Genomic DNA, 26,180 nt, shown 5'->3' on the forward strand with positions numbered 1-26,180 from the left:
TATTTTGCAGAGTAATGTATTCTGCCAGACAAAGGCCTTTTTACTTATCTTTCTGTACATCAAAGTGTGTTTTCCCCTTGAAATATGGGGAGCTGACAACTGTACAGCAGCAGCAGGGATCTGGGTTCACAGAGTAAGCAGTGTTTCATTATGCTGCTTTATTTGGATGGGCGACTGTGAGAAATAGCTTATGATGTATAAAATATCTGAGTCTCTTTTTGTACTTTAAGACATTGTTATCTCTATTTGAAGTTGGCTAGTGAAGGTCAGTCAGGCTAACTGCTTGCAAAAGAATATCCTGTCTCTGTTGGTAGATACTCTTTTCAAAGTTCATTGCATCCAGCAAGCTATTTTTGTAAATACCACCCATCATGGCAAATTATATACTGTTAGTGGGAGGGGGAAGGGAAATGGTGTAGAAGTTCTTTTCATTAAAAAAAAAAAAATCAATTGTTGTTGTAAAGAGCATTGCATAGCCACGATGAAAAGTGTAAGAAGTTAATTTGTTTAAGATTTGGTGTTGATCAGGAATGTCAAATTGCACTGCGGAAGTGATACATTCTGTGATAACTGTAATACTGAAACTTTCACTCACTGATAACCATGGCACTGATATACTGTGATATTTTCATGACATTTCCTTTACTTTACTTTGAAGTCTAGTTGGTTAAGTCAGGAAGTCTTTCTGTATTAGCAACACTGAAGTTAGTGTGTTTTTTCTTCCTCCCTTTATGTTTTTTATATTTGTTGTTCAGTGAGAATGGAATGCTGGCAGTGTAGGAGAGTGCTAATACTGGCAAGCAGTCACTTACTTATCCAGCCTATCACATTTTGAAATGAAATCCATTTAAAAATGGGATTTTATAATAAGTAACATTTTAAAGGAATCAGTAGCTTCTTTGTGCTCTACTTATTAAAAATAAATCTGCCTTTCAGTGGTGTGTTTGGTTTAGGTTTTGTTCTATGGTGTCTACTCAAATTTGCATAAACTGGCCGTCCTGCCCCAGAAATATTTACAAACAAGAGAAATCCTTGGTAATCATGCCTGATTTTGTGAAGAAAATTACTGGTGTGTGTTGGGCTTGCAGAATTAGTTTCTCAAGAGACCCTGTTGATGTTAAGAGAGCTGATGTGTTGACTGCACAGGAGAGGCATTCACATGTAGAAGCAAGTGGCATGTAGCACTGGCCCAGAGAGAGCCAGAGGTCTTGTAACTCCCCCTTTTCATGTTAAGTGGTTTTCTGACTGTTTTTTTTCCACAATACACTCATTTCTAGGTTATTGCCTACCTTGGATGTTCTGGATAGCAGTCATTGGCTTCCTGCAATGCAAGGAAACCTGATCCGAGTGTTTCATCTTCAGTGTTTATATTTAAATCACTAGTTATAATGTATCTTATACTAGAAGATATATACTATACTATACTATACTATACTATACTATACTATACTAAAGATAAGATACATTATAACTAAGATCTTATATCTAAGTTACTTTTTGGATATGCTGGTACCTTTTTTGCTCAGTTTTTCTAGTCGCTTAGAGTTACCTGTGTGAAAAGGAAGACTACTTAAAACTTCATAATGTATTTTATATCAGTGAAGATTACTGATAAATCTAAAGGTAATCCTGTTGAACTCACTGGCAACATTTATCCTTGTTCCACCAGATTGCAGCTACTTTAAAACCACAGCTCAAAGCAAAATACTTTATTTTCAATGCAACCACCAGTGGAATGATGGAGATGCAAAAATATCTACCGCTAAGCTGTTCCTTTAAAAGGTTATCTAAAAATATCTGCATTAACCAGCTAAAAGGTTTTACCAGATAATAATCGGTAATTATGGAAACATCTGATTTGGAAAAACCCACGACACATCTCATGTTAAAAAAGAAAAGGTAGAAAAATACAAGCAGTAATATTTCCATCAGTGCAGTGTTTCATGTATCAGGGAAAGTGGGTCCTCAGTCAGCAAATACAGCTAAGTCTGTTTTGTGCTGTGGCAAATCCCATTGTGAAGAGGCTGTGAGTAATCAGAAGTGACAGCATAAGCACTTTCTGTTCAAAGTGATTTTACAGAAAGCATTATTTTCTGAGAAAAGTACACATATGGCTCCCATAATGCTGAAAGAGCACTGCTCTATCCATTTATTAGCACTAGTGTTGGGAGAGGAAGTTTTGCAAATGGTGTTCAGATTAAAGACCTTTTTCTCTGCTTTTCCATTCCATAAAGCATCACTAAAATCATAGGAATCAGACAGATAGGCAAGGGCAAGGCAAGAGTGTCTGCCAAGGGGATGTTAGGACGGTCTGTGAAGATGAGGATGCTGTCAGGAGCTGTACCTGCTGCTCAGGGGTCACTCAAGAAGTCAAACAGTAGCAAAAATGCTCTTTCTTGGTGGAAGAGCCAGTGGGCCAAGAGCAGCTGTAATTTCCAGTTTACAGGGTGAGCCAGGGCCTTGGAAAAACCTTGAACTCGTACCAAACACTGCATGAATCCCATTAATGCATTTTGATGAAGGTTCTTCAGCTCTCTATGCTCCTTCTCACTTGGGCCCTCTGCTTGCCCTAAGCTGTTGTTCTAGAACAGTGCTCATGTTCTTGTCACACCCTCCTGTCCTGTCCTGTCCCCTGCTCTGAGCCAGCCAGTGATGGTGGGACTGGAATGAAAACCTGAGACCTTTTGCTCTTATAAATTATGAATTTAAAGGATGAATTTGCCCCCTGTAGTAGATATTTATATCTAAAGGGATTTATTTTTGTGGTTCTTGGGTTTTTGTTTGGGTTTTATTGCTTGCATTGGCTCTACAGTTTGTGGTTATAACAAATATGATTCCTTGTGTGAGGCACATGCACATTGCCAGGGCCTTTCAATTTAAGTTAATACCCATACATAATCAAGTTCTAGTATTCTGATTTCTGTAAATTGCTTACCATTGTCTCACATTTGCAAAACTGCCAAAAGGAACTGCTCAGAACTTCACTTCCCAAAGCCTGAAGCCTCATAGCTTTTCAGGGAAAACAAAGGTCCCAGTGCTCACACTTGTAGAGCTTGGTAGTTCAAAACCAAATGCCAACAGCAACATAAGTGCTATTTAAAAAAAAAAAGTCCTCATGACAGTTATGTCAAACTTGATAGCTCAGTATTTGGGATTGGCACTAGGGTTTTATGTATCTCAAAAACACAAATAATTTGAAAGCAAATTATTTTTGCAAATTATTTTTCCAGAAATTTTCTTTGGAAGTTAGCTCTGTATTTGCAAATAAGGTGTGTACATTTTTCTGAGTTACTGTAATTTACTGCCTCTCTTAGATGCTCCACAACCAAGAAGCCTGAAATAAAACCTGTTTCTGTCCATAGTAATTTGTTTTGGAAGAGATGGTTGAAGGAGTTGGAGGGTAGCAAAGGAGATTCAGGTCTCTCTCTCTCTCTTTCATGAATATTAAGCCAGACAATCCCAATTCCAAAATTACATTACAGACCTTGATCACAACTGAAACGTTTCAAATACTTGTACTGCTTCCAGTAACCTTTTTCTCATCATCTCATAAAATAACCCCCAAGGAGAGTGAAGCTTAAATACTGATGGGTCTGAGTATGTCACCAGTTATCTACTAAAGTGGAGACAATATTGTTTGTATTCAAGCATGAATTCCAATGACATTTAACAGAGTTAATTTTATCTTTATTTGGTATTATGAATTTTGCTTCATTCTGTTCACTGTTGCTTTCTTTGAAATGCCTCTCAAATTTCACTGGCACTGGACCATCCTTGGTGATTGCTGCCACATGCCTGTCTAGCATGAAAACATCTTTATTACTTCAGAAAGTCTGTCTTTAATGGCTCGGAGATATTTGCATCTGGCTAGGAATTATGACAAGCAATAGTCATATTGAGAGAGCTGTTTGTTTGGCTTTAATGAGCGTAAGCTACAGCTTGCATTCAAGGAACTGCTTGGACTTAATAACACAGCAAATTACTTGTGCTGCTCAAATCCATTCTCTCTGGGTGCTTTAATGGGCAGGGGTTCATAGGAGTGTAGGAACATTTTTGGCCATGAAAATAAAGGGGGCTTCCATAGCATCGCTGGTGTCTTCTTTTTGTATCAGCTCCAGTTTTAAACCAGCAGTGTGGAGATATGCATTGCAGCAACAAAGCTGAAGCAATGCATTTTGAAACAGTTACTGGGGAGGTGTAAGGAGAGAAAATACCATTAAAATCTTCACAGAGAGGGGAGATCCTTCCACCTTTAACGTACAAATCATGGCAATTTTCATTCCTCCTTTAGAGTGGCTGCTGTGTGTCTGATAAAATAGATTAATGATGAATTATATGTCAAAAGAATTTACTTTGGTTGCTTTGCTAACACTGGTGTCGTTTCTTCCCTACAGGTATTTCTGTAACAAAGAAGACTCACACATGTAAGTAATATCTTTTGATTTGGCCTTCTTTCACAAATGGAATTTCTGTTAGGCCGTGCTGTGGTGCTCAGACTAATTGGTGTTAGTCTGGCCTGAGAAAGCTCCATTTTAAAAATTCTGGTGGTTTTTCTGCCTTAGGGGTTTCAGTCCTCGCCCAAAGTGGTGTTGGATGTACAATGTGTGTCTGTATATGTGGTACTCACATGTCTGTTAAATCAGAGGGCAGAAAAAGAAAGTTGTGAGGAAAGGCAGAATTCCTTATTGTACTATATCTACTTTACACTGGCTGATAATTAACATATCCAGAAAATGCAGGTGAGGAGAATGGTTATTTTTATGTCTGTTACATATGCAGTATTATTCAAATCAAAATAATTTAATTGTGGAGCTTCTGTCCCTTCCTATGCACTCATCTAGAAGATAAATCATTCTCTGCCTGTGCTTGAGGAACTCAATGAACAACTGGAGGTTCTTGTTTTGCTCTCAACCATACAAGCAAGCAGCCCACATAAGTGGTGACCTTGGAAATGGCTGTGGATGTGCACATTTACTTACATATACATTTATTCCAAATCCTCTTCAAAGACATAGTTTCTGGGGATCAACTCTTATCTATCCTGCAGAGAGCTCAAAGCGCAGTTCTGAGAAAATGCTGGGATTTGTAGCTGAAGGAGCATGTTGAGATTCTTTAGATGCTGTGGAGGTTTGGCAGTTTGGTAGTGCAAGAATTGTACTTGCCCAGGATATGAAACAGGTTTAGGCTAAAGCTGAGGCTATTACTTTCATGAAACCCCTCTTACAAAACAGGTGCTAGGCTGCTCAAAATTTACAAATACATACACTTTTTATGCATTTTCAAGTATTTTCATGCTAGCTGCTAGTGTCTTACATGGCTTTCATTCTTACTTCATTCCTGGTTTTATAATAGTCATGGAGTGAAAAATCTGACTTGAAATGATGAACTCTCACTGTGTAGAGTTAAAAAGCAGATTTGAGAATTTCAAATGAGAAGCTGATTTGTGTGAGTTTTGAAACAAATTTTAAATGTCTGAAACTTTCAGAGCATGATGGTCCTCCTTTGCTTGGGTGGGCTTTGTGCTTAATGCATTCTGAGGGCCAGACCCTCTTTGGCTGAACGATGGTTTTGTTGAGCTTAGAGCTACAGGCAGGCAGCTGAGGGCAGAATTTCACCCTGGTATTTTTGGGGACTATTTGAGCTTGTGCTGACTGGCATTCACAGCACAGGACACTGAAGTGCTCCCTACATGTCCAGGCCAGGCAGTGTCCAGCTGCCTTGCACAGCCTTGCCCACGGGCTCAGCCCTGTGTGGGGCCACCCCCTCTCTGGAGGTGCTGGGTGTTTGTGCCAGCTCAGTGCTGAGCTCTCTTGTGTACAGGTGAATGTTGGTTTGTAACACCCCTGGGAATCAGCCAAAACCACCCTGGGTTTTGTACAGCAGTGCCATGAACTGACCCACAGAGCCACGGCTCCAGCTCCAGCTTTGGGAATTTTGTAGGGAAGATGAAGTACTGAGCACAGAGCTAAAGAGCACAAGAAACAGGATCCTCAGCCACCCCAGACTGGTGCAGTGTTGTCACCGTGTATCTCAGCTGAAGCTGTTTCAGGCCTGTGATGAAAAAAATATGTGTTTCTCAACTGTGAGAGATGATTAGTAGTGCTCACCATACAAGGCCTTTCATCTAGTTCAAACAGAAATTAGGGTCCCAGTGTCTTTCATGTTGAGAACTCTGTGCTTTTCTAAGAGAACTGTCAAAGAGTAGTTCCTCGATTTGTTAATCAGTTGTCATGCAATTGCTGAAGCATGAACAGAAAAGTTGCCTGAATAATGGGAAGATAAGCTTGCCCATTAAGAAGGGATTAAAATAGAAGGAGCAATAGGCTGTAATTGGCATGATGAAAATGTAAGCTACGTTTGCTAGCAAATATGCATGAGGTTTCATTCTGTTTTGGTTGAAGTTCTTTTAGAATTCATTCCTGTTACGATAAATTCTCTTAGAGCAGGAGTGGATGTAAATTGCGCATCTTTGGCATTTCAGCATCATGCACAATAAAAAGCTTTTTTTGCCCTTGTTGCCTAGAATTAGGTTTTTTAATTGACTAGAAAAAGGCAATAAAATTTACAGGTTTGGAATGAGTTAGAAAAAAAATAATATAAACACCTAAATACAAGAATTATAAAGTCTGAGTTGTTAACAACTACAAATGACAGAGAAAGAGTTTGTGCACCAAGATGTGCGCTAGAATTTGCCTATCACTTTGTATCAGTATAAATAATTTATCCAAATGAAGTTACATAGAGTAAGTTTTCTGCAGAGAAATTTCAAAAAATATTCTTGCAAACACTTTGTGTAGTGTATATACCTTGCCTGCTCTGATTTTTAGAAATACGGGTGAAATTGCCTTATTCCAATTTTACGATGTGTGGCATATGAGAGTGTTGACTGACTGTAAACTGCCACTTATTTCTAATGACCTGTGATTTAATTAGGGAGAAAGAAATGGAGTGGAGAAAATGAGTGGAAAAGAGGAAAGAAATTAGTGGAGAAAAAAAACAACTTCTTTAACATAATGCCAGAAAGTTTGATACATTATGCATTTCAAACATCAGATTAATCCTTTTCAGACTTCACCCTAACACCTGTTTTAATTGTGCAGGTTTTGAAATTGGTGGGGATCTGTCTCCAGTACTGAATTTTTTCTGGGTTTATTGTTTGAGGGTCTGGGTACATTTTATCCCCTTCTTTATATTAGTCTGACAGAAGTGTCCAGTCAGCTGAAACTGAACTCCTGTGCTGATGGCAGGTGCTCAGGTAGTTCTGAATCTAACAATAGCTTAACATTTGTACACATGCAATATAGTAGTGTTGAAGAAATGCAGGTCTTTCATAATGTAGCTATCTAAATAAAACCTGAGAGATTTTTATTTTTTTTTTTGAGGCAACTGACTTTATCCAAGTATTCCACTTCATTGGTGCTTCTCCACATTTTCTCTTTATTACAGTTTAAATGTTTCAAAATCTGACACTTATATACAGGGAGTGCAATAGTCTTCCAAGGAGCACTAAGGGAATAAATGTTATCCACCCCAAAATGTCCTTCTCTGCTCAGTTCAAGTTAAGATTAAACAGCCTTTTGAAGAAAGAAATACATGCCTTCTGTCTGTTTGTAGAATAATTCTCTTGAGCTCACATGGCTATTTGTCAGGTTAACCATCACTTTAGATAAGCTGTAGTAGAGGACAAGTCCTGTCTCATCTTCCATACAAAGTGGGACTTCTGGTCTTTCAGTTCTTTTTGACTCGAGAAAGACATGACTGACATTTAGATTCTTTTCTGATCATTTGATTGGCAGTAATATTTGTACAACAACCCTCTTTCTGCCATGTCTCATACTCTGAATAGAAAAGTATTGGAAGTGGATTGTAACTTTGCACAACTTCACCCTTTTTGCAAATTCAGAAAGGCGTTGTTGTATCAGTGATGATCAAAATCTGAAATTCTGGGAAACAGAAGGCTGCAAAGGACCTGGAATTTAATAGTGACCCGCTGGGCTTTAGGCTGTCCTGAAGTGTGGAGTATTTTGTTTCTGGCATTTTAAATCTAAATCTTGCCACACTTCATGTAATTAGTGTCATGGCCTCTACCAGACCACTTGTGACTCAGAGCTGTCACACAAATCAATCACCTTATTTTTCTTCCGATCCCTGTTTTATCTTGGGCACTGACTTTCTTAAATGAATTTGAACTTGGCTGCCTCTCAAAGTAAGGGGTTTCCTGCAGATGGACCCAGAAGGTGAGTGTTGCACTGAGTCTAGGATGCAATGGAATATTCTTCCTCTCACTGTTTGAGTTGTGAGGAGCCACAGTCAGAAGCTCTGAAGGAGTTTGATTGCATAGCTGGAGTTCGTATCTGCACTAATGGCCAGACACATGCAGTCATTTGCTTACCTTGCATTGGTAAGATAGTAAAAAATGCACAGATTTTACAAGCCTTCCTCACAGTTTTCTGTCCAGAGCTCCTTTGGAATGTTGTTTCACAGCAGAAAAGCACCAGAAGCCCTGGCTCTGAGTGACACCCATTCATCAGAGCAGAGGTGGGGACCTGCAGGGCTGCTCTTACTTGGCCTGGATTAACCAGGTGCTGCTTTGAACTAGGGGCTGCTCACTGGGTTCAACTTTGTAGTGATAGTGCTCCTACAGTTCACTGTCACCAGTGTGGAGCATGGCTTTTCTGAGCTGAGGCCAGAAGTGACAACTTCTTCATTCATTTAGACTGAGTTACCACGATTTGGAGAGAAAGAGCATGTTTCTTCTTGTGATTTACCAAGATATTTAAATTAGAGTAATTTTTCTTAAACAATTATATCAGTAGGCATCTCTGTATGAATTCCTTAATTCTGGGTGAACTGTTCCTCACTTAAACTGAAATTATCCTTTCAGTTAATTTCTGGAAGATAAGAAATACTTCCAAAGCTAGGTGCTGATTTTAATGACATGAGCTCCTACAGGAAAATTAAGTGAAAACTGCGTGCTTTTAATTTTTAGCAGTAAATAATACTATTTGCATGAAGAACTGGCAACTTTGTTGGCAAAGAGTAGAAGTAAACCGATCCCTTCTGCTATCTGAGATCCCAAGCCCTTTCCTCACTCTCACTTCAAGCTCTGGGGCTGTTACTACACTTATCTGGCTGTAGGTGTTGGTCTTGGTGTATCTTGGCTCAGTGTCCTTTGACAGTACACAGGAACTCTGGACTAAGGGGGGAAATTCACATTTCAAGTTTACACTGCAGATGGGAAGTCTTGACTGTGCCATCAGGAGGTCAGCTTTACTGCCCACTGTGTGTGCCAAGAGCTGGGAAGCTGGGAGTGCCAGAGTTCAGGTGTCTCCACCACTGCCCATTGTCCTGACAAGCCCCTGAGCCTTTGCCTGGACCTTGCAGTGCTGCTGCAGCACAATGAGCCAAAAAAAGGGAATGTCCTGCTCGTGGAGCATGCACTTCACACTGTCCTGGGCAGAGATCCCTGCCTGCATCATGGCCTTCCTCTCTTTCACTCTGAGCAGTTGCTAAGAAGAGCACAGTGCTTGTTAAAAATGCAGAGGCAGATTTGGGGCAGAAGACAGCTCTTCAACTTCTCAGATATCCAACATTTCTAGAACTGTTTTTCACCAAAGTTCTACAAGCATGTATTAATATTTGCAGCTTAATGGAAGCCAAGACCCAGATTTCTCTTCCTCTGATTTTATTTTCCATATTGCATTTCCTGTCACTGCTAAAGATTTTTCAACATTTGCTAGTTATTTTATTTAATTGCATTAAAGGGAAAGCCATTGTGATTCTTTTTTCTGATCTGATTTATAATTACTTATCTACTGTGCATTGCGCTGTTGACTTCCCCTCACGTGTTTCATGTGCAGACTAAAGTAAGTAAATGATACTTTTCCCTCACAAAACAGGAGCCCTCAGAAAACTGATGGTTAACAGGATCTGCTGTTAGCACCAAGGCCTAAAGAGAACAGGTGGAAACTAAACCCTATCCCCTGAGGCCAATAAAATAGCTGTTTGGTCCCTTGTGTGTAACCTCCTAATAACTTTACTGGGCAGCCTTAAGATCCCTTGAGGGCTTCTCTGCAAGAGCATTCCCTCTCTTTGTTCAGATTGCTTATTAAAAATGATTTTATAATGAAGTTGCCTCAAATAGCTGCTACTTTCCTGCTTGTCCTTGAAGCACTGTTTGCCCTGATGAAGAATCTGAAGACAGCTATCTAGGGCTGTTCTCTTGTTCAGAACTTTTACTGAACTACAGCTACAATTCTTTCTTTTTATTTCGCTCTTTTTACTTTTTTAAATTTTTTTTTTAACTTCCCTGCTGTGAGACAAAGCAAGCCTCTCCATCAGCAGTTCAGCTTTCTGCCTTTAATTCCTCTTTGAGGCCATCTCTGTGGAAGGTTTGGTTTGGTTGCCACACAAAACACTGTGTCAGTGACTTGTTTGTTGCCTTCTTTTTGGGTGGCCAAATTATTGAGTACAGGGGCAAAGATGAAGTCATTGTCAAATAATGAGGAGAGGAGGGAATATTTTTAAAGTCAGAAAGGGTTTCTGGCTGGCTTGGGAGAAAGAGTACAGAGAATGGCAGTGGGTGTGGGTGTGTAATGTCCATGACATGGCTGTAGGTGAAATCTGTGGATTATCTGGTTCTTCCTGGCAGTTCTGCACCAATGAAATACTTTCTCTGTAAAAATTCCAACATTTGTGAGAAAGACCAGCCCTTTTACCCATGTGGAAATAGCCATGGATAAAGGTAAAGTATCAAAAGATTTTTTATTATTGTATGTTTTGTGTCCTCACAGAATAACAGGTCAGAGCTGAGACAAACCTGTTGCCTCTAATCTTCTCTTAGCTGCCCAAAAGCACGGCATGTGCCTGGGCCCCAACCCTTTGGCACACTTGGAAGGAACATTTCATTTTCTCTAAGGCTGATAGAACAGGCAATTAAATGTACTGCCCTGGAAGTCCCATGGGGAATTCTGTCTATTAGCTGCACTTGAAGATAATATCAGGTCTCTTCTCTGGTTCTGTTCTGAATATATGGAGCAGCTTCTATCTATTTGGGGTTTTTGGCTGTAACCATTATTTATGGGCTTACTTTACTGTGAGTTTTCTGGTAAATACCCTCAGATAGGGTTCTTGGTGCTTTTAATAATGAAGTAGTATGCAAACCACATGAAGGGAAAAACAGCAAATGAGTTGAAAAGTAATTTTAATGAAGACTGATAAGTATTTGCAAAATGTTAATAATCCAGTATGAAAATTTATGGGATTATAGATCAGATACTTCTAAATTGCAAATCAATACAGTCTGCAAATCAATTCCAGTTCTGCTCATGCTTCATTTCTTTTTCTGGTTGCTCCTGTGGAAGCAGACAAGATGGGCAGAGACATTCTCTTTAATGTTTAAAAAATACTTGGAAGCCCATGTTTTAAGGAATGATGAAGTGTTAGGAGAACATTAAGGGGTTTCTGACATTAGAGGTCTGAATTCTGTCAGTGTGGTTGATGGGTATTAAAAGATTATGGACTTATTATTAAAAGATATGGACAGTTCAAAATAAATTTGAACTGTTTGTGTATGCAGGCAGTAAATACATTGGGAATGCCTGTAGTGTTCTCTGTACCTAGGTCTTGCTTTATAAATTCACAGAAGTTGCTCTTGCATGTTTTGTGCCCTTCTTTTTTCTGTCTGTTAATTCCTAAAGCTGTTGCTCTGATGTAGGAAATGGTGAATGAAGTCATGACCACCTCCTGTGGTGCAATGCACTTTAACAGGGGAAGTGTGGGATTGCTCTGAATCCTATTGCAGCTGCTTCAGTGAATCCTTTTGGCTGAAACGTGTTTTCATCAGCCCTCTTAGCATTGCCTTTTTTTTTGGTTGTTTTTAAAATCTCATGTCTTTAAAACTCTTGCAGCTGTTACATGAAGTTAATGTTTCCAGCTTGATAAGAACAGCTGTCCACAATTTTGGTGTGTTCATTGGTTATAGAAGAGAACTGTGTTATGGGCTGAATCTAAGTTTTAAAGTACCTGATATTGTTCACATTCTATGACTTTAATCCAACTCTGAGAGCAGTAGGAGTTGTTCTTTTCAAAGTCATTAAGTTTGTTTTTTTTTTTTTTTCAGCTTTTGAGTGTCTTGGGCACCAGAAAACTGACAGATGAGACTTCTCCAAATCTACTTTTGTATTCTGTATATTTTTCAATGCAAACAATGTGAAAGCAAATAGGAAGTGTTATTGCTCATGACTTTCTTCTTCAATATATAGGTTGCATATTTTGGCTTTGAATAGTCTAAATCTAGCCTACTCTAACTATGCTTACAGAGAAATACTTTTGACTACATGCTTTGCAATAGCTCCCTAAGAAATAATTGTACTTTCTAAACAAGCCTTGTGCATTTGGTTTGATTTGAATGGTTCCTTGAAGTCACCTCAATCTTTATAGAAAGGTGAATCTTTGTGAATGGGTTGCCACCATATACAGCGAAGTGTTGGGATTAAATTAGTGTTAAAATTAGGATTAAAACATGATCTTTATACCATTTGTTCAAACATCAAAAGTCCAAGTGGATATTTTTTTCCTACAGATTTATTGCTGCTACTTTTTTTCACGCTTTTAGAAGAATCTGTGGAGTTTTCTGCTTACATTCATTTCACTTCATGACATTGTTTATAACACAATACTGCATTTTTTGTAGTAAGGCTGAATTCTAATGATTCTAAAGCAAGCAGTCATAGAGACTTCTCCAAGGTTGGTATCTGAACCAAAAAAAGCACATTTTATTATCTGAATTTTGAAACCAGGGACTGATTCCATCATTCCTAATAGACTCATTTATTTGACAGTGCATTGCTAGACTTGAGCACTTGCCATCCTGACACAACTATTGAACCTGAAAAGGGCTCTTTAATGTATGTTGATAGCTAAGCTTAATAGGGACTGTGAAAATACTGAAGTTTTGCAGCCTTTCTCTAAGCACATCAACCTAGAATTATTTAAATGTTGACCCAGCTGGGAGCACAGTCTGATGCAGACAGTAACTAAGACAGCTCCTCATGGCAGATCAGGTAATCACTTCAGCTTGTAATGAGGAGCTTGTTCTTAATGTTATGACCAAATGATGGTGATAATTGTAAAGCTCCTAATTTAAATATAGTTTTGCTGCTCAGGGTTTTCTCCCTGTAAGTCTCTTAACATGATGAAGTACATAGGACAAAAAGTTTCAAAGGACAGTGTGGGTTGGTCTAAAGAGCTAAAACTTGCAGGTGAAAAGGAACAGAAATGGATCAGCCCAAAATTAAATAGAATCCTATGGGAATTTGGGATACAGACTCCTTAAAACTCAACGTTTCAACTTTTTTCCTTTTGTTTTCAGAACACTTGAATAGTTTTGAGCTATATTGCCAAATATGTATATTTGTGTATATTGCTTAACTGGGGGTGGTGGGAGAGCAAGGAGGGAGAACTGTGCTGACAGCATTTCAGAAATCTTGCCAGATACGAGTTACAGTTAGGAGTACAGGTGATTTTTGAGGTTTACATGGATCAAATCATAGTGACAGATACTTTGGTGTGAGTTTGAGTTCTTAAATGTCAGCTGCTTTTTTAATTTGCACAAGGGGTAGGAAGATGGTCCTGCTTACCCAAACTATGCCCACACACAAAATTCCTTCTGCAAAATTCTTCATTAAACTGAAAGACTCAGGAAAAATGGTGCCTGGTGTTAGTCTGGTATAGAGGAGTAGTTAAATGTTCTCTTTGTGTCTTAGTAGTTGTCTTTCAGTTGAAAACATAAGAAAAAATACAGTGCATTCCCAATAAGACAAAATTACACCATTTTTCTGTAATGCCAAAATTACTTACTTTGAATTTACTGTACATTCACTACCAAAGAATAGTTAAAATATGTGTGCTTTGGCATGTCCTGTTGTGCTGATTAGTGCACATCAAAATGAGCATCACAGTACTGAAATAACCTTTTTTCTAAATATGTTTTATGCAGGGGAGGAGAGAGAGAGACTATGTCAGTAACAAAATCACATTCTCCAGTGTGAATACCTTTGAACTGAGTGTAAATATCCATTGCTACTTCACCTCTTGCTTTTAAAACACATTGTAGTAGAACCTTGATTTGGTCTTTAACCCCACTGCAGTCACCTTGCCTTAAATTACTTTATTGTCTGGGTTTCACAGTTCACTTGATCAAAGGAAAGGATCTCACCTAAATAGAAGTTACTGTTTTAAGGGATTGCATCTGGGACTTTGGGAAGTTTCTTTTCTTAACCTTACTGCCATTAATGGCTAGATTCTCAAATTGACCTAGAACTGAACCTTCAACGACTTATTGTAAAAAACATAAGAAGTGAAATAAATAGGAAGCCTTGACCAAGAGGATGATGACTTGGCTCGAAAAAATGAAGACTTGTGAGACATTTTTGTTATCTGGGTTAGCTTCTTCTGTGTGTATGAGAAGTTTTTGTTTAAAGTGAGCACAAACTATCAGTTGTGAGGTGCAGCACTGTCACTTGCTGTACAACAGACTAGGCACACTCTCAAAGCAAAGCAGTTTCCTCTCTCTCTTTTTTTTTTTTTTTTTTTTTTTGAGGTGTTTACCACCAACTTCAAAAGTCAGTTCACAAGAGTGGTGGTGTTTTTGCAGTTTTCTGGAAATTCAAACAAGCCTTTATTTAATCTCTATGCAATAGAGGTAGGGAAATCTCTGGTTTCAGAAAGCCGCTACATGACCAAAGGCATTTAGTGATTTCCTCTTAGATAAAGCCATCAGTTGATAACTATCCTTCTCACCAATGTTTGTCTGAAGAAATGTTTCGTTATCTTTGTTATGTTACCTAACTGATATGGAGGTGTGATACTTGCTGGCTGTAAAGGCAACTTCTACAGATAAGGCAAGTTTCCTGTTTAAAGTCTTCACATTTCTTTCACTCTGACCCGTTTTTCCTCTTCCCTGCCTGTATTGGTGGCTTAGTCCAGAGTTACGGTCCTTGAAGTAAAGGTGGAAGTAGAAAGACAATTTTACATGCTGTTTGAGGATATAAGAGTACTAAAGGCTGGCTGAAAAAAAATTTCCTTTTAAACAGAGCTTTAGGTATTTCAGAATATATTTCACTGAAGGTATCATTTTTTCCTGCAGTTTTCAGAAGGGAGGTAAGAAAAGCCCTTGTTAACTCAGAGCAGGGTGAGTTGTCCTTCATGTGGGATGGTGGTGGCATGACTTTAGGAGCTGACCTAGAAATGAGGCAGTTCAGGTACTTCAACCTTAAATTTCCACGTCCTGTCAACAGGACTTCACCACCTCACTGTCAGCTGTTTTGAGAGTACATTTTAGCACGAAATCCCGTCTTTAGAAGCAGTAATGTAAATTTCTCTGGAACATTTTGTCTTTGAGAAGCCAGCAATGTTGACACCAAAAAATCCCTGTTCTAACAGGGAACCTTTTAAAAGGGAGACAGAGAACCTCAACTTGAGAACAAGGAATTTGGGAAGTTGTTACTATTATTCTTTGTGCAACTAATACCTGGCAGACCCAGTTTACAAAAGAAATTCCCTCTACTGTGGGTTTATTTGCTGCTTTTCACTGGTATTGGAGGTTGTATGACAGCATTGCAGGTGGGAACTCAGCACCTGCTTTATAAATAAACTGCTTTCCTCACTCCAGATTAAGTCAGCAGTTAAACTTGGGATCCAGCCTAGCAAGTGGTGTTGTGTTCTGGTAGGATTTACATGTAACTGCTTATTTCCTTTTCTCAAGATCCTGAAATCACAAAGCTGAGCATTTCAGTGTGATGGATCTTTTACTGTATGTTCTGCATAAGCCCAAAAGACTCTGCATATCTGTTGTGGGTGTAGGTTGTCCAGTAAATCCTATTTTCTCTGTGGTGTCAGATTTGGCTTGCATGTTCCAAATAACGTCATGGCACTGGCACAGGAGCCTCCATGATGCTTCTCTCCGAATCAGACTTAGTTGTGCTCATTTTGTCAACCAGAAGGTCTGTTCAGGAGGTAGGAAGAGAAACAGAAGCTTCAGCTGAAGCAGAAGGTCAAAGTGTTTTGAAAGACCACAGGAGCTGAATGATGGCAGTTTTCATATTTGAGCTATTAAATCTCTGAAATTTGTTTGTTTCCAGTGAGATTGTAACACATCACACCTCTACTTCCACACATCAAGATAAGCATGCCCAGATTATAAAATCAGAGTATGAGTTCTTAGCCTCTTTCAAAAGAGCATTTCTAGGACAGTCCAAGAATCTCTCGGTGCAACAGCAGCTACCAACTGAAACCTGACATTGTCTATGCTCTGAACATATCATATTCATAAAAGCAACCTTCTTCTTTTTACTAGAAACCTTCACTTCTTTAATTGTTGCACTCTTCATTTTGCTCACAAAACTTTTTCCCTCAAAGACACGATCAAAGACAGGTGCAGTGACATTAAAAAAACAGGAAAGTTTTTTGGAGTCAGTAGAAAAGCTGCCCTTGGCTTTAGAGCCAGAAGAGCCACTTCAGAGGCACTTTGTTCACTGTCAAGTGCTGTAGCTTCTCCTTTATTCCCACTGTAGTACAGCATACTGTATTAAGTTGTTTTTCACTCTATTATAAAAGTATTAATTTTGATAAGGAAAGAAACCAGGATCTTATCAGACTATTTGCCAGTAAAGTTGGGGTAATAGAGTTCTCCCAAACATCCCTCTCTTTGTGTTAGTTCTCTTTACTTTGAGTTATCAAATGGAGCACTCTTGGTACTTTAAAATGAATTTCAAAAAAATGTCTTCGTTCCTCATTTTAAAAGATGTAACAATAATTCCACGAGCTGTTCGATTTAACACTTCATTGGTTATTTAATATAAATGCGAATCCTAAGCTACTTGATTTTTAGTGCGTTTTTGTCAGATGATTTTTTAATTTAATTTTTGGTGCTTAGTGCTGAGAGAACTATTCTTCATTTCGTTTCTAACCATGTGTTTTCATGGAAACAAACCATCTAGAACACATTGTATTTCTGTGAAAACACGAGCTTATTAAATGTCAAACAGTTTATGTTTTCCTGGCAGTCATCTTGAAATTGGCACATTCACTGTGTCAGTGTTCTGTGATGTAAGTTTAAAACTGTCACATTGTCAATGTTCAGACATTAAAAGGTCTGAAGTCTCACACATGGGGGAGGAGGAATTAGGCTCAATGAGCAGGTGGTGATAATTTAGGCACATTTGTTTGAGGTTTGCATTAAGTTAATAGAAACTCTCTAGTCTGAGTATCCTCAAATACTTAAGCTGATAAAGAGGTGGCGTCAATGTTGAAGTCAGAGTCATTTGTGCTTACTAAGGGCTGACTATAAATATCAGGGTTGCTGGTGGAGCCTGAAGTGTCTTTACACATTTAACTTTATCACTCAGCTCATGCATTGCAAAAATTGCTTTAAAAAGCAGTGAAGCTGGGAGGAGCTGCACTCATGGCTCTACATACCCTGTGCCTCTGGAGCTGCTGGATCCTCAGGGCTGTGTAGCAGGGCCTTGAGTACTGCTTACCCATTTTGCAATTATAACTGAGGGTCACATTGTAATAGGCTGAAAAATTCCTCTGAAAGCAAGGCTGGCTCCTGGAAGAGAGAGGAGCCTCCTGGGTGAGTTTCTGGCCCAGTCCTGTGTCAGTGAGGAAGGGCGTGTTGGATGAGCCGTGGTTGATCAGGACGTGATCCTGTTTTATGGACACTGCACTCACATCCCAGTCTGTCACTGCTCTGCTGGCAGGTGAGGTGGGCATCAGGCTGTTAAATAAAAGATGAAGGAAGCATTTGATGCATCTGGAACAAAATGCACAGGTCACAGTAGAGAGAATTTTATCTTCCCTAAGATAGGAAATACTGATACAAGAAAATCTCTTTTAGCTCTCCAGCCCCCATCATCCTTACACTTCAAACAATACCCACAGCACTAGTGCCCCACTAAGCTTGACATTTCCCATATATGTGGATTAATAGGCAGTAAAAAAAATTTTGCATTTATCATGCTGTGCTGTATTTTATAGAATAACCTGGTGTTGATTTTATGGTTAAATTCAATATGACTCTACTCTGAAATAGCTCACATGCAAAAATCTAAAGGATTAATTTATGAGTTTAGTTGCATACATTATCCTATCACATTATGCAAATAATTAGGAAGAAAATAGCTATTTAGCGTATTTATTATCTCTGTAGGGAAAATGTACACATTTTACATGCATGTTTCAACTATATTTCATCTTCTTGTGATTGTGAAAAAGCCTTTAATATATTTCTTTACCATTAATTTTAAATTTCACAGTGGAATTAGCTAAATGGTTTGTTTTGCACTCTCATGTATGGGATTTAAATCCAGTTTTTCACATTACCCAGGAAACATCTTTCAATATTCTTTTGACTCTGTTCCATGCACCAAAACCAAAGACAATTTCTCATTGTTGGAAATGGACGTCATAGTAGTAAAGATGCTCTAAGTTCCTTTCTCAGGGTTTGTTCAGCTGTTCATCTTTCTGGGGTCTGCACTTGCCCCTGTGTGGAGTCTGAGTGGGAGCTGTGAGAAAGCCCCGTTCTTGGTCAGCCCTTGGTGGCTGAGCTCTCTGAGGTGCTGGCTCTGTCCTTCCCAGCTCAGATGGCAGAGCCTGACTCTGCCCCGAGCATCGGTCCCTGTGACTCTCAGAGCTGTCCTTGCCGTCTCCCAGCAGCTCCGCCTGTGGCTAATGACAGACATCCACCTGGTGACAAGCTCAATGACTCGTGAAATCCCGGCCCCGGGGGCACGTGCTGGTTTTTTATTGTTATACACAAACACAGAGCACATAGGGAATTTATCACTTTCCAATTTCTGTGACTGAAATGGGTGTTTGATTATCTGAAAGAGGCAGTGAATTTTTACACAGATTTGTGTAAGAGCCATTTTTCATTTCACCTTGCTGATGGGCACAGTGAATTTGTGAGCCTGGCTACATTCTGCTGCATTTCCTAGGTTTTTTTTTTTAATGCTGACCTGTGTGTGTAAGTACACACATACATAGGTCTTGCACTGTATATCAGAATATATCAGGTGTGTTGGTGTGAAGCTGTCATTTAATTTTAAAGGAAGGATGAAGCTATTTGAATGGTGCTGAACTATGATGTCATAAACTTTGTACTGCCTAGACTCTGTATTTGTACTGGGATTTTTTCTCCATATAGTAACAGAATAATTTTCTGATTTTTCCCCAGAATAGTTTTCTCTCTGTGTTATCTCTTATGCTAACAGTGTTACTAAAGGAAATTATGGTTTCTTAGCCAAAGGGAGATTTACTGGAGATGCATCAATATCTGTTTTTATTAATGTTGATACACTCTGTGCAAACTTCTCTGTACCTGTTTACAACTTACTTGTATCTGAACATGGAATCAAGTGTAAAGACTGCAGAAGCCTAAAGCTGTGTCTGCTTTGCCAAGAGGTACAGTTGAAGGGGAATGGACCTAACACTGCCCAGCGCTTGCCCCAGAGGATCGGACATCCCCACTCTTTGGGGTTGGTCTGTTTGTTGACTTTGGAGTACATGTGGTGGCAGGAAGCCTCTTGCAGTGCATTCCATATTGCATGGGAGGGCATCTTTCAGTCCAAAGGGACCCTGTTCATGTGCCCTTGGGCCACAGATGCAAACCAAAGCAAGGCAAGTTTTGGAGACAACTGCTACACAGCACTCTCCTGCTCCCAGTGGGAGCGCTCTGGGAGACACACACTCCAAAGGTGCAAAGGCAATTTGGGTATGGGGTGGAAAATCTCCTGGCCAAAGTGGTGTTGGCTGTGCCAGCTCTGCTAAACTGCCTTTGGCAAGTGTCCTTTGCCTCTAGCCTTTATGTTCTCTTGGAACGGTCCCCATGGCTGCTGCCCATCTCTGTCACATCGTAGCAACAGAGGACTCCTCTGCTGCTCCAGAGGCCACCTGTGTGCACAGGTGCATTGTCAAGTGAAGAGCTTTGGGAAAGGAAGAGGTGTTCATTCCTTACACTGTAAAATGACTGCTGAAGGTTAATCATATTATACTTTTAGCAATACCTCTAAATTCTGTTCAGAATTAACTGGTGGTTGGAGAACGCTCTTTATATTGTTCTTCAGTTTGTAAAGGCAAGTCAGATTGATCTTCTGTTTTTTTGTTCCTATTTCTGTGGGGTAGCATATCCAGTATAAGAACCTGAATTTCATTCCACTCTTTAAAGAAGTGCTAGAGTTCAATATCAGTAGTAGTAGTTGTTGTTATAATGTGAATTACCACATACAGAGAAAACATTTGGTAGGGTGAAAGGGAGAAAGGCTATTTTGTCACCCCTGTACATCATAAAAATAAGCAGTGAAATGCAGCTTTTAATGCTCTCCTCTGTTGTTCTTGTACGGATTCAGGCCCAAAAGCTATACTGCTCGTTTTGGAATTCATTGCTTCCAGTGCTCAAAGCAATGGAGATATACAGAGAAAAGAAAAAAAAAAAAAACAAGGAGGTGCACCATAAGGAAAGGCTTTCCACACAGAACCCAATTCTTTTGCAGGTGTACATGTGTGACCTGTTTCTTGTCATTATCTATGCACACAGAGCCTTTGATTCAGAATTTTTTTTTGGCAGCATAATACTGCAGGAAAGGTTTTGCTGCCTTGGCTTACTCACTTGAAATTAGCCCTAGTAAATACTAACTTGGTGTGATTTGTACAGTGCTGACAATGTGTTGCTTGGCTGAGTAACTTGTAAAAAAAAAAAAAGACTGCAATAATTAGCTCCTACAAGTTCACATTTTCTTTCAGATTTGAATATATGGATTGTCATTTGCTGCCAGGCTCTGTGTAACTGTGTCAGTAGTTCCTCACATTGACTTCTGGGTGCATTGAACTGCTCAGCAATCTCTGGTGCCACCATCCATTTGCATGGCTATGATGAGCTAAATACAGATGTTCCTACCCATCCTTTTTTATAGTGTTACATAGGAGTGGGGCTGCAGAATCTCCTCATGTTTTCCTCTGAGTCACTGTTTCTGTTCTGCATCAGCCCTGCTTCATTCTCTAATGTCAGTCAACTTTGTTCCTTCACCCAAAACCATTTAATAGTATTAGGGAGCATTTATTTATGTTTAGGTCATCATACCTTTTAGTGTTCCTTTTGAAAGTTTAATCTAAACATTGCTGCCCTTTTTGGTCATTACTTTCTTAGTTCTATTTGTTGGCAGTGAAAAATGTGTCCTTTTTCTTCTTCATTTTCAATGGAAACAGGAAGCCCAAGCAGAGAATGTCTCTTCTTTTTTTTTTTCCCTCAGAATTCCAGTGTATTTATCTATCTTTCATATTCTTTCTCTATGCTCTTTTGCAGACATACTGTTAATGAAGTGAATGAAAGGAGTCATGGACAATGACTGTGTTATGGCTTATGTGTTAATGTGTTTTTCTTTCTTTACATTTTAATTTTTAATGTTACATTTCTTTTTTGTTTGAAAAGAATACATTTTAAAGAATTTAAAAATTGAAAAAACCTTACACTGGAAATGTGATGATTTGGCTGAGAAGGCACAAACAATGGTGGTTGGTGCATCTGAGAATTTTGGTTTTCAGTCCTTCATTTACACAAGCTGGTACTGAGAGACCTTTAATATATCTTGCCAGCATAGAGAAATAGCCACAAGAACTGCTCTGTAATATCCTTTTGAACAGTGTTTTTCATCCACCTATAATGAAAGGTGTCTGTTTTATGTTGCTGCCCATTCATCATTCCTTGGACACCTGCTGCCTCAGTCAGTTATTTCTTAAATCTGAGTTAACCTTCTCATGTAATTCTGCTCTCCTTTCTTCCTTGCTTAAACCCATTATTCTATAAACCAAGCAGTCCAACATGAGTCCAGTAACCTGGGAGCACACAGTGTAGGGTTTAACATCTATCACTTGTGCGTGCTTTTCCTTGGAGCAGTGGATTTTCACCACATCTTATGAACAGAGGAGCAAAGAACCCAACTCATCTGAACTATTCATTGTGTGCTCAGGGGTTTGCTTTATGTTTTCACTCCCTGTCTTACATTGTTCTTTAATTCATTCTGTAGTCAAGAATGGAACAATTAGCCACAAACTCTCAAGCTCTGGCAGATGATAATTCAAAAAAAAATTAACTTTGGCTGATAATGCCTCTCTTTGAATTATGAGCTGGCTGTAAGCCAGGGAATACTCCTATTGTCTCCTGTACAAACAGCCCATCCTTCCTGACTCAAGTGCACCACAAGTAGTAACATTTTTCATCTTAGAGAAATTTAACCATTGCATTCTTGAGCTTTTTAACTCCTTCGTGCAGTGTTTGTGAATCTCTCTTAGGCCAGCTACCATGTAATCCTCAGGGAAAAAGCAATTCCTAATTCCTTTGCATTTCAGTGTAATTTGGCAGCTGAAGGGGGAGGTGGTAAATTAAGTTTAAAGCATTTAGGTAAGCAGCTACATTACAAAATCTTACTGTTATAATGACAAAGGTTTTAATTAAAAATGTCAGCCACAAAAAAAATCCTGTGTAGGCCTCTGCCAGTGATTGCAAATCAGTTTCCATCTGTGCTTTAGTATTGACACATAGCCAAGTTCCTGTGAAGGGAATATTTATGTTACTTTTACTGTTAGTACTTTTTTGTAATGTTTTCGTAGGCCCCAGTCCTGTACTTTCCCCTGCTCCCCAGCTAGCAGGCTGAGTAACACTTGGGGTAGTTTTGGCAGTAGAGGATTAGAGATTCCAAAAGCTCTGGAATGACATTAGCAATTAGCTGCTGCAAATGTATTTATTTCTGGGGAAAGGAATCTCGGCTTTGCTTCCTAAACACAGCCTGGTTTGCTTACTAATAAGTGTTATGAACCACTCCTCTGAGCTTGGATTTGTCAGCTCAGATCTCTGGAAGTCTTTCTGGATGACAGTGCAAATCTGTAGGTCTGCTTAGAAACAAGTGTCATTTCCACAGGGAGCCTAGACAGAATGTTTTTTTTCCCCTGAAAAACACTGTGATGAAACCCATGCTACATAAAACCTGGTTTTGCTTTGAGGAGGAGGATTAGTGTCTGCTTCTCATAATTACGTATCTCTACTGGCATACATATGGAACTGTTTTTCATCCATCAGCAAAAGGATTTCTAGAAAAGTGCTCCACTCCCAGGATAGGGGTGAAAAGCAAGAACCTGGGACTATCTTGTGTGCTTTTCAGCTCTTTATTGGATAACTGCTGATTCCAATATTGTACTTTCCAAATTCAATCTTAAAATTAAAAAATTAAAATTGCCATTATAGGCAAACGGAAAAATACTCAATACATAGAGTGAATCTCTGGGTCACTAATAATTAAAGGTTGTTGCCAAGACTTTACACAGTGCTCTGAAACTTTCATTAGTATTTTATTTCATTCCTGATCAGCACGTGGAGTTTGGCCCATTTCAGGACTGATTTGGTGGGCTTCCAATACAGAAGCCATAGCTTAGTTGAGTACTTATTGTGAAGAGGTTCATGTCGGATCCAATTATTTTTTAAATTTACTTTCTTTCTCATATTTCACATTAACAGTTCCAAGGATTAATTTATAGGACTCAATAGTGACTACTAGAGGAAAAAAAAAAAAAAGTAGTCAAATTAAGTATAAATGAAAAGGTATTTTGTAGTAACTTGATGAGTCTTGGCATAAGCTTGGCTGCTCTTATTTCTAGCTAAGCTAAGCTAACTGGTGATGAGCTTTACCAAGTAGGAGGGAAAAAGAAAAAGTTCAGGAATTAGTGTCTCAAGGGAGTCATACCTGCCAGTAAGAACCAGTCTGTCCTTTGAGGGTGTGTTGGTTGCACAAGTTGTGTGAAAAATGACAAATGCCAAATTTTGAGCAGAATTTGTCCATCTGCGTAATTGTATTGAGGGTTGCCCTCATTACTGCCACGGGCAAGCACTGCACAGCTTTTGGTAGCTCAGAATGTAAACAAGGCAGGGAAGCACTCTCATCCCCAGGAGGAGAACCAAGACATGCAAACTGAAGGGATGCAAATCCTTTCTCAGCTCCCAGCTGTTGTGTTGTGTGAATGTGCCCCGCACGTTTTCGGCAAAATCGGCCTGAGTAGCCCCTGTCAGCAATCTGGAATGCTTTGTGTTGGTTGTGGTGCAGTTTGGGGGCGGGTTTGGAGCTGCCTCAGGAGCGGCGCTCCCAGCAGCAGTGCAGGGCTGTGTCCAGCCGTGCTGCCCTCAGGGTGAGCGCTGACCCCGTGTGCTGCTCAGGGTGAGCGCTGACCCCGTGTGCTGCTCTCAGGGTCACACTGACCCTGTGTGCTGCTCAGGATGAGCGCTGACCCCGTGTGCTGCTCAGGGTGAGCGCTGACCCCGTGTGCTGCTCTCAGGGTCACACTGACCCCGTGTGCTGCTCAGGGTGAGCGCTGACCCCGTGTGCTGCCCTCAGGGTGAGCACTGACCCCGTGTGCTGCTCAGGGTGAGCACTGACCCCGTGTGCTGCCCTCAGGGTGAGCACTGACCCTGCCCGCGGAGCAAACCCTCGGTGCTGCCCAGGCACGGCTGTCTTGGGGCACGGGAGCTTTTCCTGCACACGAGGAAGGCCCAGGGAGTGCTCTCAGCTGCTGCTGGAAGCTTCTCCTCTTTCTTCAGACTCCACTCTGGTGCTGCTTGGTGGTCCCAGGAACCCCCGTTTCAGCTGTGTGTTCTACTGTCCTGTGAGAGTCCTTGATGCCGGGTATCCCTTCCCTCAGAGACAACTTTCCAATTGTTTCACAGACCCACTGGGTCCTACTTGTTTCCCAAGTATGCTTCTTATTTTTCTTCTTAGCTGCTGGCAACATTTGCAAATAGGAAAACTTTTGGCACTGTCAGCTAATTGAAATTTCTGTGGGACGAAGTAGCCCCTGCTGACACTTCAGTTTAACTGCTTGACTTTCTATTAGCAACTTTTTGTTGTGTAGATATCCAGGCTGTAAGAAATGTACTGCTTTTAGATAGAGCTTTAACTCTGAACTGCTTTAGGAGGGAACAAGTAATGTTGATTGATGATGCTGCTTAACATTCTTTTTGTGTTAATGCTAACAATTTCCAATCAGAAAAATGTTTTTCTACTGTATTGCTCACATTTTGCAACTCTCTTTCTCTCCCCCTTACTACAGAACTTAATGAGATACTTCATAAATGTGATCCTTTCCCCTCTGTCCATCCTCCTATCATGAAATCCAGACTTGTCCTTACTAATAGCTGCTTCACGAAATATAAAATTTACTTTGGAAAGCCTCTCTTCCCTTCCTTCCTCAGTAGAAAGCCTTTTACATTATTGTTTATATAGAAGAACACAGTTTTATTTATTATTAGGAAAAATATTTTCTGTGCAGAACGCCAGGCCCTGCCACTGCCAAAAGAAGGACTATTTGGAATTTTGGAAGAAGTCTTGAGAGAAGGTAAGACTATGGTTTGTGATGAAGGAAAGAATCAACTGTCTGAAACATTCACTGCTGCAAAGGAGACCTTTGTGATGTTGTTCAAGACTTTCTGGATTGGGATTGCCCCTGCTAGGCTACAGTGGGCCATTGTGATTCACCACTGCATTCTGTAATTACTGGCGGGGAGATTACTCCAGGAACACTAAAACAAAGTGTAACAATGGCAGTATTTTTAGCCAGGAAAGTTTGTATTACAATAAAGAACAACTAGCATAGGTAACAACAGCAGCCACCTCACAACAGCAGGAGCTTGGTATGTTCCAGATGAATGATCCTTCAGTGGCCTTAGCTCTGCCCTTCAGTCACTGGTAAACAGTGCTACCACAGCTGTGCTGCTGCTTTAAATCACAGTACCCAGAGGTGTGAGAACTGTGCTAAGGTTTACTGGGACAGATGTGGAAACTGATTTACCACTGATACTGAATTGACCTGAATAAAGGGCACACAGAGTGGCCATAGATATCTAGGTGGAAAGGAGAAGTGACAGTATAAAGCCTCTGAAATCTGTGAGTGTCTCATTAAAATCTGCTTTGGTAATGCAAAGTTTTTAGACTAAAAATAAAATCCATCTCTTTCTTTAAATCCAGGCTGTCTTTATGTACCACCAAGTGACAAAATAGGCCTGATTGTTTTTTCATTTCTATTTTTTTTTAAACCTCCAGCAGTCACCTTTAAGAATCTGACCCTTATTCTTTGTGCTAGGG

General features: G+C 39.8%; 1 protein-coding gene across 3 annotated transcripts in view; it reads left to right on the plus strand.

The window, feature by feature from the left end:
* Window positions 1-26,180, plus strand: part of RORA (RAR related orphan receptor A) — a 250,408-nt gene that overhangs the window by 132,982 nt on the left and 91,246 nt on the right. For all 3 annotated transcript variants that reach the window (XM_053955228.1, XM_053955227.1, XM_053955230.1), the window contains exon 4: window positions 4,395-4,424. In XM_053955228.1, coding sequence (XP_053811203.1) covers window positions 4,395-4,424 — 30 coding nt within the window. The remainder of the gene's footprint in view (window positions 1-4,394; window positions 4,425-26,180) is intronic.

The sequence above is a fragment of the Vidua chalybeata genome, chromosome 13 (assembly GCF_026979565.1).
Source record: "Vidua chalybeata isolate OUT-0048 chromosome 13, bVidCha1 merged haplotype, whole genome shotgun sequence".
In the NCBI taxonomy this organism is placed as follows: Eukaryota; Metazoa; Chordata; class Aves; order Passeriformes; family Viduidae; genus Vidua; species Vidua chalybeata.